This window comes from Stegodyphus dumicola, chromosome 11 (genome assembly GCF_044657685.1).
Source record: "Stegodyphus dumicola isolate Sdum_Otavi_A_Nest chromosome 11, ASM4465768v1".
Lineage (NCBI taxonomy): Eukaryota > Metazoa > Arthropoda > Arachnida > Araneae > Eresidae > Stegodyphus > Stegodyphus dumicola.
In genome coordinates, this window is record NC_140778.1 from 94,648,491 (window position 1) to 94,664,458 (window position 15,968).

The window sequence follows — 15,968 nt, forward strand, 5'->3', positions numbered from 1 at the left end:
TCTATTAAACTAAGTATTGAGGAACCTAGTGAACTACAGAGCGAACAATCGCTTAAGTCCAACAACAGAAACGTAAACTTAAGAAGGGTTAATTATCCTTTATTTCCTCCAAATAAATATATACAATTGGCCTCTTTCTCAGGGCGTACAACAAAGCCTCCACTTGCGCTTAAATTAAAAATATATCAAATAATAACTAACTAATGACTAACGAAAGAGATTTAGCCGAAGTTAACACAATTCTAAACTAGTTGGCCCTTAATATTAACTTAGACAGGTAATATCCCAAAAGACAGGTAACACGGTAGAGCGTAGTAACAGCTAGAGAGACGTAGCCAAAAGGCAAATGCGACCTACTCAGGAATCTTAGCTCTCTCTCCCTCTCTCGAAGTCAGTGAAACTTTGACTTAAATATACTTCTCATTTGCATTTAACGTGATTCTAAAAACTCATTCTGGTAAGAAATTCTAAGCTGAAGCTAGAAAGGTTCGTAACTTAAAATAACTGTTATAAAATTAAGATATATCTTACAACCTACTATTCCTGCGTGTGCTTTCACCAATTTACTAGGTTTATAAGCATATGTATCTTGTTCCGTGTAAGTTGCTAAATGTTAACCGCTTGATGACCGAATTTATTATAAAAATTATGCCGAAAATGCCCGAATTTTTTATAACACTTTTATTATCTATAGATATAACTCACTAGATATTGCTTTGTAAGGCGAAAAAAAAGAAATTTTTTCAAGGGGAAAGCGAGATATTTATTATGGTTCATGACATTATCCGAGTTAACTCGGGCTTCCATGAAGCAGATAAAAAAAAATAAAAACACAATCTAGCCAAAACTAATACAAAACTGTAGTCTAGGTAATAGTAACTAAAAGAGCTAAAGTAAAAAACAAGTAAATACATTTTACGATCTGTAGATGTCATTGACAGTATGGTACAGTCTGAAACATGGTGTAACACATAGCGGCACATGACAGTCTGCAACAACATGATAATCTGGTAATCTGCATCGACTAACAAACTGAATTTACAGTGTATTTATAATGCGGCCACTTCGCCCGACTGCAGCTCAGGATCATGGAAGAACCAATCACAAAAGCCACTTCGATCTTTCCCACAGCTAAGAAAACATGTGCATGGCTGACGTAGGCTCTGGCAGACAGAAGATGCATGACGCACGATCCGAGTCGTAATTTCGAACATCTTTTTTGATGATGATCGTTGTCTCTTTATGTTGTTTTTGTTGTACTCTGAAGAAATAAACATGTTTTCTCACTCCCATTCGTGTCCTTTCTTTCTTGACTTTTGTCTCGTCACTACCGCGCCAGGAAAGCGTTTCCAACCATGCACTCCTGTGTGATTTCCCATCGTCTAGGTGCACTTTAGCTCTCCTGAAAGTTTGTCACTACTGTATACTGATACAGCCTGTATATTTACTGTATCACGATGTAATGAAAATTTGCCAGTGCACACGAAGCGCAGAGGCTTTTATTGCCAACTTTTTAGACAACTTTCATTGTATTTACAGAAATATTTTACCTAAAATTTTTGTGTTTTAAATGTTCTATTTGATAATGCTTATTTTTCTACACCGTAATTCCCAAGATAATAATGCCTTTTGTAAAATCTGGAGAGGTATTTCATCCCATTCTTCCTGAACAACTTTCCGAAGTCCAAGGATGATTGAAAATCTACGTTTGGGCAATCCGCTTTTTAAAAATTCAAAGAGGCAAAAATCCATGGGTGATAGAGACCACCATCAGGACATTTAATAGGGTTATCACTGAGTGATACCTGTTTCTTGTTCAATTTTCTCAGGAAAATTAACGATGGACCTTGACGTGTGGCTCCTTGCTTTGTCTTGATGCAGTTTCGCTGATCGATGCCACTGTGATTAAATAGTACGTATGCCATATTTAAAAATTAAGTACAAAATATGTTTCCGATTGCATATTTTTATCCTAATACTTATCTACACTCTATTTTTAATTTCTCGTTGCATGAAAAATCATCACCAATAGTAAATACTTCTGAAAAAGTCTCTTTAGAGTCTTTGAATCATGCTTTAAGATATGTTCCTCTACTTTAATAAAAATAAATGGAGCTATTTTTATAGCAGTCATTTAAATTCAGCAAGGTTTATCTACTGGGAAACATTTTTCCATTTTTCTCCGAATAAATGTTTCTCATAAAGAATTTTGCAGCTCGTTCTGCGTTCAGCAATAAGTCGTGGAGAAAGACGATGCACATTATGTTTATTGGCCTTTTTAAGATTCAAATCAGCATTAATCCGGTTGTTTACAGTTGACACAGAGCATTTTAATGACTTTTCAACTGTCTTTTGAGCTAAGGGATTTCTTTTACATTAAAGATCTTGACTTTGTAACATTCTAAATTTTGCGGGTTTTCTTTGGATATGTACTTAGAGAAAATTTTCACTTGAAACAAAACACTGACTTTTTTTTTATTGATAATATCATTTATAGCGGCTTTAGATATCGAAAATCTATTGCTTTCACAACGTTTTTCATAACAAGATACGAAGAATTTTCTTCCGAAAGAGCATAAACATAGCCTTCCATTCGCTGCTTTTTTAAAAGCGCCATTTTGCAGGAAAACAAATCCGTCAAGTAACAGGCGATATTTTATACTTTATATAATTGCAGTTAAAAGAAAATTCCAAGCAGATGATATTTTATGGCAAAGCAAAATCGTTTGAAAAATGGGCTTTCAGCCTCTATAGCGACATCAGAATTTTCCTTGAATTTCAAAATTTAATAGATAATTAAAGCGATTATAACTGCTTCTTCTGTTGAGAATATATCAATTAATGCAGTATTACTAAGATATTACACTTGCTGACCCTTAAAATTGCAGCACCAGGAAGAAAACATCTGGCGAACGTCAAGATCACATGAACGGAAGAAGTTGGGATATGTAAATGATTAGTATTTCAGCGCATTTAAACAACGGACGGATTACTGACATCTGAAGCACTGCATAAAAGAAAAGTTGTGTAGTGGATTTCTCATTCAGAAAAGGCTTTGTAAGGTTGCCGTTTGCTCAGAATATCGTGTTATGCCTCGAATAAGAAGAGGAAATGCTTACCAGCGAGTTTTTAAATTTAATAAAAGCAGAATCATTCCCTATCGAAAGTGATTCTGCTAGATTCTGCTGATAGATTAGTGTTCTGCGATATCGCCAGTCGCAGTGCTCGGTATTCAACCACAGCCATGCGAATATGGAATCAATGGATTGCTGAGTCTCATACAGAACGGCTTGCAATGTCTCAACGCCTACCCATGACTAACGCCACAGAGGACAGACATAGTGTGAGGTCAGCCTTGCAAAACCGTACGACCACATCACGGATCATTAGTCAGAAAGTAAATTCATACTCAAGTAATGATCACGGATCATTAGTAATGATCTGATTAGTAATGATCACGGATCATTTGTCAGAAATGGACATGTTTGCAGCACACACAGTATCAGCTCGTAAGGTGCGTCGACGTTTGAAGCCGAGTGGACTATCAACAGCAGTCGAAGTCAAGGACTATCAACAGGGTTATCCATCATCCTGCTGATAGTCCTTGACTTCGGCTTACCTTGACAACTTCCCTTGACTTCTTGCCTTGGCTTCCCTTGAGTTAACTCCTCGACTTCGGCATCTTTTCCCTTGACTTCGGCTTCTCTTGACAATGCAGCACAGAGAGAGACGGCGACTCTGGTGCGCCAAAAGACAAAGCTGAGTACAGGAGTGGCACAATGTCGCCTTTTCAAAAGAGTCTCGGTTCTACGTGCAGTATTCTGACGGCCGTATACGTGTCTGGACTGTAGAAATTTAATCATTTTGTTTCCATGCCATACTGTTTATGTACAATAAATATCTTTTTTCTTCCTTGTAAGAAATAAAAAGGAAGTATTGTAACCGCGAAAAAGTTTCGATATCATATTTCAAAGAAAATATCCATTTTGATCGCTCTCGAATGCAATTTAAATATGTTTTTGTGTGACATCTCTACGTAACGACAGACTAAAGGGCTCTTTTTTCTCCAAAAAAATTACAAAACTGATTTAAAAGGAATTCTGAAGAGATATTTTCGTGGCGTCTGTAAGTACGTATGAACGTACGTATCTCGCATAACTCGAAAACGAGTAGCCTCAGAACGTTGAAATTTTGTACATAGGACTGCTATAACATGGAGATGTGCACCTCCCATTTTGGTTGGAATCGGCCGCACTAAAAGTATATATATATAATTTATTTACTAAAGCTATATTGATTATATTATCTCCTAAGATTAATTTTAGTAAAATTATCTAAAAAGAGTGAATCCATAGTTAGTAAGTTTAATTCCGAAAATTGTTTTAAAGTAACTTTAATGTAAATTGTTAAAAATGTTTAACGGGAACTTGAATTAAATCATGAATAACAAAATTTCAATTGTAAAAAGAAATTAAATTAAAATCAAATAATTAAATTAAAAGCAAGTAATCATTGCCATTGATCGAAAATTAGTTGACATTTCAAAGGAAACAAACCAACTCCCGTTCAATGAACAATAATTAAGAAATATATACGAAGGTTTTTCGTCCTTTACTCAAGTAATAAGGCGATGCCAAACTGGCAATTTAAGTTAGGCCAAATATTTCGTGAATTGAAGGGATCAAGAATCAATGCAGAGCACCAAAGAACTTATTTTGATTAAGCATTTTCGCTAATTCAGTTTTGAGTGAAAAGTAATTTATGCAGTAAAATTGATTAATTACTTGAGTATGAATTTACTCTTTTTAGATACTTCAACTAAAATTAATCTTAGGAGATAATACAATCAATATATCTTCAGTAAATAAATTATTATTAACTTACTTTGCAGCTATTGCGCAAGTAGTAGAATAACTTGATTTCGCACTAAGTGAATTTAAGATCATACAACATTATATATGTATATATATATATATATATCCACTCTGTTACTCGAGTCAATGAGCTCAGTTTCATTATTCTTATAGATTTGTAAATTGTGCATTTTTTCCTTTACAAATGATTGAATTATGTTGTTCTGATCAAGATATTTATGCCTTTAGCTAACCAGTGTGCAATAATTGTGGAATTATCAACAATTTAAAAGTTTTTTAAGTGCGGCTAAGCCTAATTTCTGATTACCATGGCAGCCATGTTTGTTTACAATTCAGACTTAGTGGATTTGTTGCCAATCTAGAGAAAATAACCTTCGCAACAACAAAGTAACGTCTTTTTTAATATTGCGAATTAAATTATATTTAATTCATTCTGGAATTAACATTTAAGTTAGCATTAGTTAACATTTAAGTTATTAGTTTTTGCGTAGAAACTGTAATTTTAACTGTAAATTTTTTTAAAATTTTTTAAACTATACTTGGTGTTTTATGTTTCTCTATATCTTTCAAATTTTAATCAAAATATTTTGAATTTTTATGTATTTGTCACGAAGTAAGAACTGAATTCATTAGTAGGGTATGCGCATTAGGTTAGCGGCGCTGAATCGTCTGCGAAAAACTGTTTCTTTTTTATTTGTTTAATTTCTTTTATACATCGTTTTAGATTTATTATAGTATTAGAATAGAACTTGTGATAATTCTTCAGATGATATAATTTTTGTGCACTCTGAGTTATAAAATGAATGTTAATGCTGTTAAGTGAACGTAGCGTCGAAGTGTCGCTGCGGTAAATAAATATAGTGAACTTTAAAGAATGCATTTATTCTATTGTGGTTTATACGCTATCGACGAAGTAGATTTAATTCAAAATTTGTTAACTGTTATTTCAATATGTTTAAATGAAATGCAGAAAATTGCGTATAATTTAATATTTCGTACAAGGAAGTCGTGTTGTGTACACAATAGATTTTTTGTATTTGCTTTCCTTCATGGTGTTGCAATTTTAATGTTTATGGTTAGAAATAACAAATATGATAAAGGATTAATAGTTTCAAATCTCTTACCCGAACAGATTCAGGTGTATCAACATTTACTTGTCCATAATGCCAAAACTTTCCAACATCACTATCGGCAGACCACTCGACTGTGTCTTTTCCGCGTTTACGGAAATTGACGGTGATTTTTCCAACTCCTAAACCCGGTCTATAATACCAAAATGTAACGCAGTGGGGTCCCCAGTTTTTACTGAATTTGGGACTAGTCAAACTCGTCTCTTCTCCGGCTGCAGCTCCTTTGGAATAGGCTAGCAGATAGTGACCTAGAACAATACGGGGACATAAGAAAAATGATATAAATTTCAAATACATGCTTCTCAATACTTGCTAATGGCGACGTTATAATAAAACTAGAATGCCCGACGGTCATATGAAATGACCGCTGTTCTAGCTATTATAAATTGTAATTAAAGTCATATGTGCAAAGGTGTCTGATAATTCAAACTGCATTATCCAGGACAGGCGGCGAAGACGCCTCTTTGCTTACTGCCCCACGGGGTTTCCTCCCTTCTACTTGCTTAAAGTAGAGTGCAATGAAGGAAACCCTGACGGTACATTTCTTAAGAGTCCCACCGCTAGCTCAATAAATAAACGTGATTTAAATATTAAAATGTTAATTCACATGTCAATGATTTCTTTGTACACAACATTTCTTGTATAGATCTTTACATCATTTTTAAGCTCGCCTTGCAGAGGACCATCCATTATTTTTAATTTTACGTCTGTTCTTTCACGAACTCTTGAACAGGCAGCATAAAGTTGACCGTGTCTAAATGCAGGCTCAGGTAAAAAATGCTAACGCGCTTAAGCGTGTGGCACTGAGACTTATGGATGGTCATAGCAAAGACAAGTTTTACGCGAAATTGTCTACGTCTCAATTGAAACGGCAACCCTGTGTCGTGGCAACTCCTTCGAAACGGCTGGCTCCCGGTCTTAGCGAAGCACACCGTTGGATTCCGCAGGTCCATGGCACGTCATTTTGACCATTCGCGTCTTCGTGGGACTTTAATTAGCCGAGATATTTTCTCCTACGTTTTTCCTACATTCTCCACTTTCTTTCTTGTGTTTTCCCTATTAGAGGGATTTGGCTACTTGCCAAATTCTTTTTTCTCGAATATCTACGGAACGGCGCCGAGTTGAAATTCGAGACGCGTTTCCTCGGATTCCAAAAAATTATCCGAATCCATCGATAGCGTTCTCATCTTCGTACGACTTTAATCGGCCGAGATATTATTTACAAACTTCGGAAACGTTAATTTCCGCGCTCATTTTTCCGAGTGGCAACAATAAACTATCAGCGACAAACACTTAAGCCGCTTAGATATATAAAGAATAGGCGGTAATTGATATCCATTGTTTATTTTGTTCATGTCGATAGTAGTGACTATAAAAAAATACTTGTCAAATTAAAAACGACTTCTTACCTGCTTCAGTCCTTGTGGTATGGTCTCTCTTTGGTCCTTTCACAAGACTTGCTCCTCTTTTCCAATAGAAATCACCCTTTTTGTTTGGCTCCACATTCCAGCCGCAAAAATTGCTCTCAAAATCGCATACACCTGTGACAAAAATCGTGTGTATCAATAATTCCAGACATTTTTAAGAGCAAGATTTTTATGTCAATATTCGTAACGTACTAACCAGCAAAGTATTCCAGCTGCGCTAATTACGTCGCTAAATACCCACCAACGGCCAGGCGGAAAAGTGGTTGAACACTGGTAGTTTAGACCTGGGATCGATTCCAGGGGACCGGGTTGGCTGCATGAACGTTTTAGTGGTTTTCGAATGGTTTTTTAGTGGTTTCATGAACACGAGGCAGTTTCCCTTCGAAAATTCTGCACGAAGGCGTTCGTCCTCTTAAGCAGATAGCCATCGCGTCTTTGCCATAATTAAATTAGTAACTTTCAGTACATTAATTTCCTCTGAATAAAGTGTAAAACATGTTGATTTAAAAACAAGCCTTCGAGCTTCAGTTTCATAACGTAGCAAAACACGGAAATTAGATTTATAGAAATTACGTCTACACACACAATTCAAAACTTAATTAAATAATATTGCACATGTGTGCCACTGATCAAGCTGCTGCACTACTTAAATGTGCAAGGTAGCAAAGATTTTAAGAAAGCAATCTACGATTCAGGGGCCCACCAGCGGCCGAGCGGTTGAATGGCTGAACACTGGTAGCTCCGACCTGGGTTTTGTTTTACGTAAACGGGTTGGCTGCATGGGCGTTTTCTTGATACGCAAAAAACAAGCAATTTGCCCAACGGGCAAGAAGACCACATTTTTGGTGCACAATATTGAAAGTTAAATTTTAGTCCCACTCGGCAAAAAAGACAATGAAGTTGGTGTACGAACTGACTTACTTTACTCTGCTACTAAAACTTTCAAACGTAAAAAAATGGTTGCCTCGTTAGGCTTAACGCCACTTAAACTTTTAAATTATTGATAATTCTACGACTATTGCATGCAGATTAACCATAGGCATAAGAAACTTGATTGGAACATAAGAACAACATAATCTAACCACTTTTGGAACACAACATGTATAATTTTCCAACGCATAAGAATAAAAGTACTGAATTCACCAAGGCGGGTAACAAAGTGGGAATATATGTGAGAGTCAAAATTCTTTAAAGAAGAGAATCAGTCCAGATCTTGAAAAAATTCTTGATTCCCATAACATATATATACTGTGTTATCAAATATGTACTCAAGAAGTTGTGTTACCTGTTTTTGAACATGCACCAAGAGACATAACAATATCATCTATGGCAATAGATCCTACGAATCCACTGCCTCCTTCTGCTTCGATTTCAATCTGAAAGATATATGTAGCAAAGTAAAATTTTAAAATAAATTTATATCTGCGATGCTATGTTTAGTGCATGAATCAACTTAAAATAAATATGATAACATGATTATTAATCGGTACATTTCTTGTATGTAATTTTATAAACATTTTATGCAAATAACTCTGTAGTTATTCTAATTCTCGCCGGGGTCGACTGGGAGAGGCAACTCTCGGCGTTCTAATTAGAACCTTTACCTAAACAGATTTGACTCCTGAGGAAAATAAGTCTTCACAGTGACTAGAACTATCGTTGGATCGATGCGGTGGTACGTTTAGGCTCGGCAGGGACCATATGGCCCTTACTGTCTTGTCTGCCCCTTGGTTGTACTGTCCCCCTGAGTTGATCCATGGAGGTAACCTCCATGAGTTGATCGGTGACGTCCACTTTTTGTCTTAGTCCTCCTTGGGATCGCCTCTAGGGTTTAGGGCATTTTAACCATGCAGGGCAGCTTAAATGTTTCCCAGGTCTGGAAGCCCATTCTTACTAGTGTAATGTAGTTATTATGATTAAACTGCACTTGATTGAAAGAATAAGTAATAAAATAAAGTGATAAAATGATAAAAATTTCGTCAACGACTCTCTTTAAAATGCAGCATAATTTAACTTTCATACAATGCTTAATACGCTTTTGTATTTGTTTTCTCCAGAAGTTTCAAATGAGCATTTTCAAATACATCTAGGACATGGGAGGAGAAACGATTCAGGTTATTTCTAATAATTCTTCAAGCTGTTTTCATGAGAGGAATTATTTAATTAGGCTTGATATTGCTAGGCCATTTTAAACATTCTTTTGTATTCTGGAAATATTTACAGTAAAATTGTTTCTGAACGAATTACTGGATACTCGCATATCCCCCCACACACATATTGTCTTTCTTTAACTTTTCAGTGTGTGATTGAGAGACCTGATTTATGGTACTAATACAAAATTACATATAATACGTACGTAATTAAGAAAAGAACTTTATTATTTAAATCGTTAACTTTTAATAATTTCTTTGAAATAAACACGGCATCTATTTATATTATAATTTTATCTATTCGCATATGCTTTTAAGACTACTATGTTTTACAACGAAACTTTCTCTTCGAAGTGATGTACGCTATAAATTTCCCTTATCAATAATCAGAAAGTAAAGTCACTAAACAAGGAAGAGAAAACATGACAGTAAATGCGGTGTGCTCGTGGATTCACTTTAAGTGTAGACAGCGCTGTAGCTAGAGTTTTAGCGCCAGAGGAGACAACTGAAGATCTCGCACTCTTTATGTTTTCCAAGAGTGGAAAACATTTCATTCTAAAACTTCGTAACATCAATTTGACGCCCACTGAATGCTGGCCCGGGGACAATGTCCCCTCTTGCCTTCCTTTAGCTACCCCCCTGAGCGTAGATTCGCCCTTAAAATGCACTGAGCTGTGAAGCATTTGCATACCTCTCTGTTATATTCAAAATTCAGACTTGCAAGGAGGATAGCAAGAATATTAGTTTGTCTGGTATAGTTCGACCGTCTCAATGGCTGGCATTCTGCCAGAATACATTGCCTCTTCCAAAAGGGTCGTTATTACTTGCTGCGATATGAAAGCCTTCTCAGGAAACAGACAATTTGTATGCTAGGGAAAGAAATTTCTCATCCATCCATCCTATTTTGAGAACAATTTGGCCTGAATGGCGCATGCGTGTTTGCGCTCATGGTCACAGATGAGGCGGTCACAAAGCCTACAGACCGTTATTCTGCTGTTTGCTCCGATTGGTTAAAAGATGTAGGGTTACAGAATCTAGTGCTTGGCGACTTTTGGTTCATCGCCTATACAATTTGTATTTGAGCGTCGTGTACCAAAAAGTGAGCATAAACCACCGGAGAAACCGCAGCACAGTGGTAACGAGCGCGGGAATAACTCTCAGACTTCTAGGTCGCCGGTTCTATCCGCGCTTGTAGCTTTCAAAAACTCTGCTCTATACGGATTTATTTTTATTTAAACTTTATTGAATGACTTTGTCATTATTTGTCTTTTCGCCTTCGGGTACGGTGTTAAAAATTAAATGCCTTTATTTTCTCTATTTTTGTCAATGTTAATTTTTCTTATTTTTATTTACTGGTTTGTACTCTTTGTAGTAGGTACCAGTAAGCAAGATTACGAGATTACCAAGATCCCGAAAAGCGTTTCAATAGAAATAGGGCATAATGGAATAAAATATAATTTTAGTTATACTTAGTCGTAAAAAGAATAGGTATCCGACACCCTTAAATGTTTACTGAATGTTTTCATTTGGTTATTTTTTTAATATTCCTTTATACGTATAAATTAATGCGCTATGAAAATTTACACAATAAACTCTTCCTAAGTGAAATAACGAAAAAGTGCATATGCTGTCTCCATATAAACACCTTTTCTTGTAAAACAATTACGTGGTTTTAAAAGTTTAAATTTAAATACAAATAAACTATTAATAAGATCAGTAGGTTATTTAAGATATATTCCACACAATTCCTCTAAGCTTTCATTCATAAACTAAAAAAATGTTGAATGAAATAAACGCTGTTTCCGTTTGTTTAGCGTTAATTACCACGCCTACAGGGCGATAACTCGCCATTCCAAATATGACCGCCAAGCAGATGTTTCCTCCAATGAGAGCAGCCCGTAGCGAAATTGTCTGTAGGCTTTGTGAATATGCCGGTCGAACTATATCAGCGTATAGAGCTGCCAACTGGAAATGGGAGCAGCTGAAATTATGTATCGTGGACAAGGGCCAACTACAAACGTTTGTTTTGCATAAAATTTGAATATTCCATACAAACATAAGATTATTGAAGAAATATCGTTTAATTCTGTGAATGGACACAATATTCTTGCTTTCAAACTTTCATCTAAATATACCAGAAGCATGCTCCAGTTCAAACGTTGATATCTGTGTACATGCAGTCAGGATGGAACAAATGTTTTTAAATATTCTTTGCTTTTTAAAAGAGCTTTTATAAAAATTCCAAATCGCCTAGTATGCGATTCTGTTCCCAAAAAAGAATTGATTTAACTAAAATCATGAATATTTCAGTAATGGTTTTTTCCTTACCTTTTGGTGATTCTAATTTAATTTCCTAAATTTTAAGTTACACACCAGATTATAATAACCAAAATATATTGAATATATCCAATCAGCTATAAATCAAGTTGAATTAAAAATGCTAATTATTTATACGATATGAAAACTTACTCTAATATCTCCTGCGAGAGTATCTCTGAATCGTAACCATTTGTCCGGTTGTGTACCTTTTCGTCTCCATATCACTTGCTTTCCTAAGGGCGTGTTCTGGTCTTTCATGGCCACCACAATAACCCTCAGTTCTCCGACATCAACCCCAAACATGTGGTAATAAAAAGAGAAGCAGGCTACTTCGGGCGCGAACGAGTTCATCACTGGAGACTGTATCCTGGCAATACGCTCATAATTCGATTGGTTGCCTTCGTAAGAACTGACGAAAATGTAGTGCCCTGAAAAAGAAAAATGTTTCAAAACTTAAAACACAGTTTGTAAGGTTTTATGTTATTTAACTCATTACCTCATTATTAGCGCAAAGGGGCGTTAGCCCAGAAGGGTTGTTAGTCTCGAAACGGTATTTTGCGTTGAATCACGTTTCAGAATGTTGCCACCAAATATTATCGCCGTGTATTATAGTTAAAGAAACTAAATAATGAAGAATCTGCTTGAATGTATGTAGGTTTTCTCGCTTTAAGAAAATATAGAAGGGTACCTAGAGTCATGAAATTTTGAAAAACGTAATCTTTCATCCCAACTGCAAGCCCGAATTTTGAGTTTCTTTTATTGTCTATTTCATATTTTGTAAAACTTTAAAAACTTTTTGATTAAAACACTCAACAAGTTCAAAGCAAGCAGTGGCAAAATTGTAGGTAATAAAACATTCTTTTATCTTCAGTGCGCGTGACACTGTCTATCGTAAATTCTGTTTTTGATGCTGTTTTTAAATACTTTTAGCCTAAAGTGGTGCTAGCCAAATGCTCTCGAAACGTGTTTGTGTCTGTAAATGAGACAAACGCCCATTAGGGCGTAATATGAAATCTGAAAGCTTTCAGATTTTATTTTTATTTTATTTATTTATTTTATATTTTCTCTCACGTATTTTTGCTGGCTTCCAACAGGTTTCAAATTAGTTTATGAGTGTATAAGAACGGTGTTGAGCTCTTGGCAGCGATGCTGGACATCGTAGTATATTTCGCCTAGCTTTTGGAATTATTTTAATTCTGAGCCAAAGCTTAGAGGAACTTTTTTTTGTAATTTCTGGCGTTACTTACTTTAAATTTTACTTTAGTATTTTTTATTAGCTTAATTTCCTTAAGTAGCTGAGATTGATTTTGTTAATCGTGAGCTGTGTATTTGCTAAATTTAAAGTTTAATATAAAATTTACTTAAACATTCATCTAAGTTATAACTGTTTCCCTAAAATGGGTATTTAGTCGCTTGACGGTCTCAGTACGGACCATTGCTTAGGTAAATCTGAGGTTTCCACATTTTTCAAAACTCCTCCTAAAAGAAAATAAAAATAAAAAAAAAAAAAAAAAAATATTTAGATTTTAAGAAAAAATTATTGTTAGGTAAGTGAAATCCAAGTTTCAAGGGGGTGAAATTCAACTGTGATGTTAGGGTTGACATCACAAAATCCCTAATCGCAACCAAGAAAACTTTGCAGTATGGTTTTGGATAAAACGCGATGTCATTTATAACTTAGTTTTAAAAATATCTGATGTGTACACCACATGACTTCCTTGTACGGAATATTAAATTATACGCATTTTTTCTCGCATTTCATTTAAACTTATTGAATTAAATTTACTTGGTCGATAGCGCACAAACGACAGCAGAATAAATATACTCTTTAAAATTTACTGTATTTGTTTACCATAGCGACACTCTGGCCTTAGGTTCACTTAACACCGTCACATTTTATTCATTTTTTAACTCAGAATGCACAAACTTTATATCATCTTAAGATTTATCTTATCTTTCCACATGTTCTATTCAAATGCTATACTAAAAACGATGTATAAAAGAAATTAAGCAAAGAAAAACAACAACAAAGAAACAGTTTTTCACAGACGATTCAGCATTTCTCTTTCAATTAATTCAGTTCTCACTTCGCAACAAGGCAAAAATACATAAAAACTCAAAATATCTGTATTGAAAATTATGAAGTAAATCTTAAAAACTAATTTCCTGGAATAAATTCCAGAATGGGTTAAACATGATTTAATTTGCAATAATAAAAGAAGGCGTAATCTTTGTATTCCGAAACTTACTTTCTCTAGATTGGCAAAAAAACCTACTATTCTCCTATTTCAAATGTAAACAAACATGGCGGCCATGGAAAAAAATAATTAGGCTTAGCGGCACTTAAACAACTTTTAAATTATTGATAATTCTAACACTATTGCATGCAGATTTACTAAAGGCATAAAAACCTTAACCGGAACATAAGAACAACATAATTCAATCATATTTAAAGCAAAAATGCACAATTTACAAACATATAATAATAAAGAAACCGAGACTGCTGAACCAAGTAACAGAGCGGATATATATATATAAATATATACACTGGTGTGCAAAACTTAAGCAACAGCAGGCTTTCTGCCATAACTCTACGAGAAATCAACTGAGAGACATGAAATGCAGAAATGAAGGAGATAATTGTGTACGTAAAGGATAACGGAAGCATCGGAGCTGAAAACGGAATACAATGCATAGGATATGGAATCAAGCAGAAACAAGCTTTATTGAACGCATAGTATCGTGACTCATGATTGTCTATCCAAGAGGAAAAACAAGAAGCAGATGTTCCTAAATATGGGATATGCCTCCCCTCACTGCAATGGTTGCTTCGCATCGTCTCCGCATACTCAGAACCAGCTGGTTCTGAGTATGCGGAACCAGCAGAACCAGCAGCTCAGAACCAGCTCAGCTGGTGCAACATTTTTTGCGGTAGGAGTGCCCATTCATCAATCAGCGTCTGTTTGAGTTGTTGGGTGTTATCCGGAGGATGTAAGCGTGCTGCAATGCGTCTCCCCAAAGCATCCCACACATGTTCGATGGGATTTAAATCTGGGGAGTACGCTGGCCAATCCATTCGAGTGATATCTTCACTTTCCAGTAGCTCCTCAACAGCAAGAAGCCGATGTGGCCATGCATTGTCATCCATAAAAATTAAGTCTGGGCCAATGGCACCTGGCAACAGAAGCACATGGGAAGGAGTACCTCCTCACAATAGCGATCCACGGTTACAGACCCTCTGTCGGAAACGTGGAGCTCAGTTCGCCCGTTCAGCATAATGCCTCCCAGACAAGAACTCCACGACCACCGTTACGGTGTCTTTCCTTGATGTTACTGGGATAAAACCGGGTCCCGACCTCTCCCCAAATCAAAACGCGTTGAGAATCGCTTTTGGTACTGAACCGACTCTCATCCGTAAAGATGACACGACTCTATTGATCAGTTGTCCAGTTTTTGTGCTCGCTGCACCACTGTAAACGGTGGCGTCGGTGGCCAACTTTCAACGGGAGGCAGCGTTCAGGACGGCGGGCGAATAGGCCCCCTTTGTGAAGGCGTCTGGCCACAGTAAACCGCGACACTTGTCGCCCCGTTGCTGTACAGAGTTGCTGAGCAATGGCATTTGCTGACTGCTGTCGGCCTCATTTCGCCTGCAGGACGATATATCGGTCATCCCCTGCAGTTGTCGTCCTCGGGCGGCCACCACCAACCTTTCTAACAGCTGTACCTGTGGTTTAGAATGCTTTCCAAGCGCGCAAAACGACACTTTTGTTGATTCCAAACTCTGCAGCTACACTGGTGACAGTACCCCCCTCCTCTAGCTTTCCGATCATTCTTCCAGGTGTGAAGTTGTCCAGGTGATTTCTTCTAGCCATATTTCACGAACTGACTCACTGGCACTTGCAGCGAATATGTTGAATTGACTGACTGACTGACTGATAACTTACAGCCAGAATACCACTCAGATCAGTATTTTATCTGGCTCAATCAAATTTATGCCAGATGGGCACAATAACATAGAACTATCTTCACATAATGTCCGCCGTAAGGAGGAGCAAAGACGGATAAAGA

The 15,968-nt window shown here is 36.3% G+C and overlaps 1 protein-coding gene across 2 annotated transcripts in view; it reads right to left on the bottom strand.

Annotated features, from left to right (window-relative positions):
• Positions 1-15,968, bottom strand: part of LOC118194239 (MAM and LDL-receptor class A domain-containing protein 1-like) — a 458,361-nt gene that overhangs the window by 351,884 nt on the left and 90,509 nt on the right. For both annotated transcript variants that reach the window (XM_085827015.1, XM_085827016.1), the window contains 4 exons: positions 12,051-12,328; positions 8,717-8,807; positions 7,414-7,545; positions 5,999-6,252 (listed from right to left, as the gene is read on the bottom strand). In XM_085827015.1, coding sequence (XP_085683141.1) covers positions 5,999-6,252; positions 7,414-7,545; positions 8,717-8,807; positions 12,051-12,328 — 755 coding nt within the window. The remainder of the gene's footprint in view (positions 1-5,998; positions 6,253-7,413; positions 7,546-8,716; positions 8,808-12,050; positions 12,329-15,968) is intronic.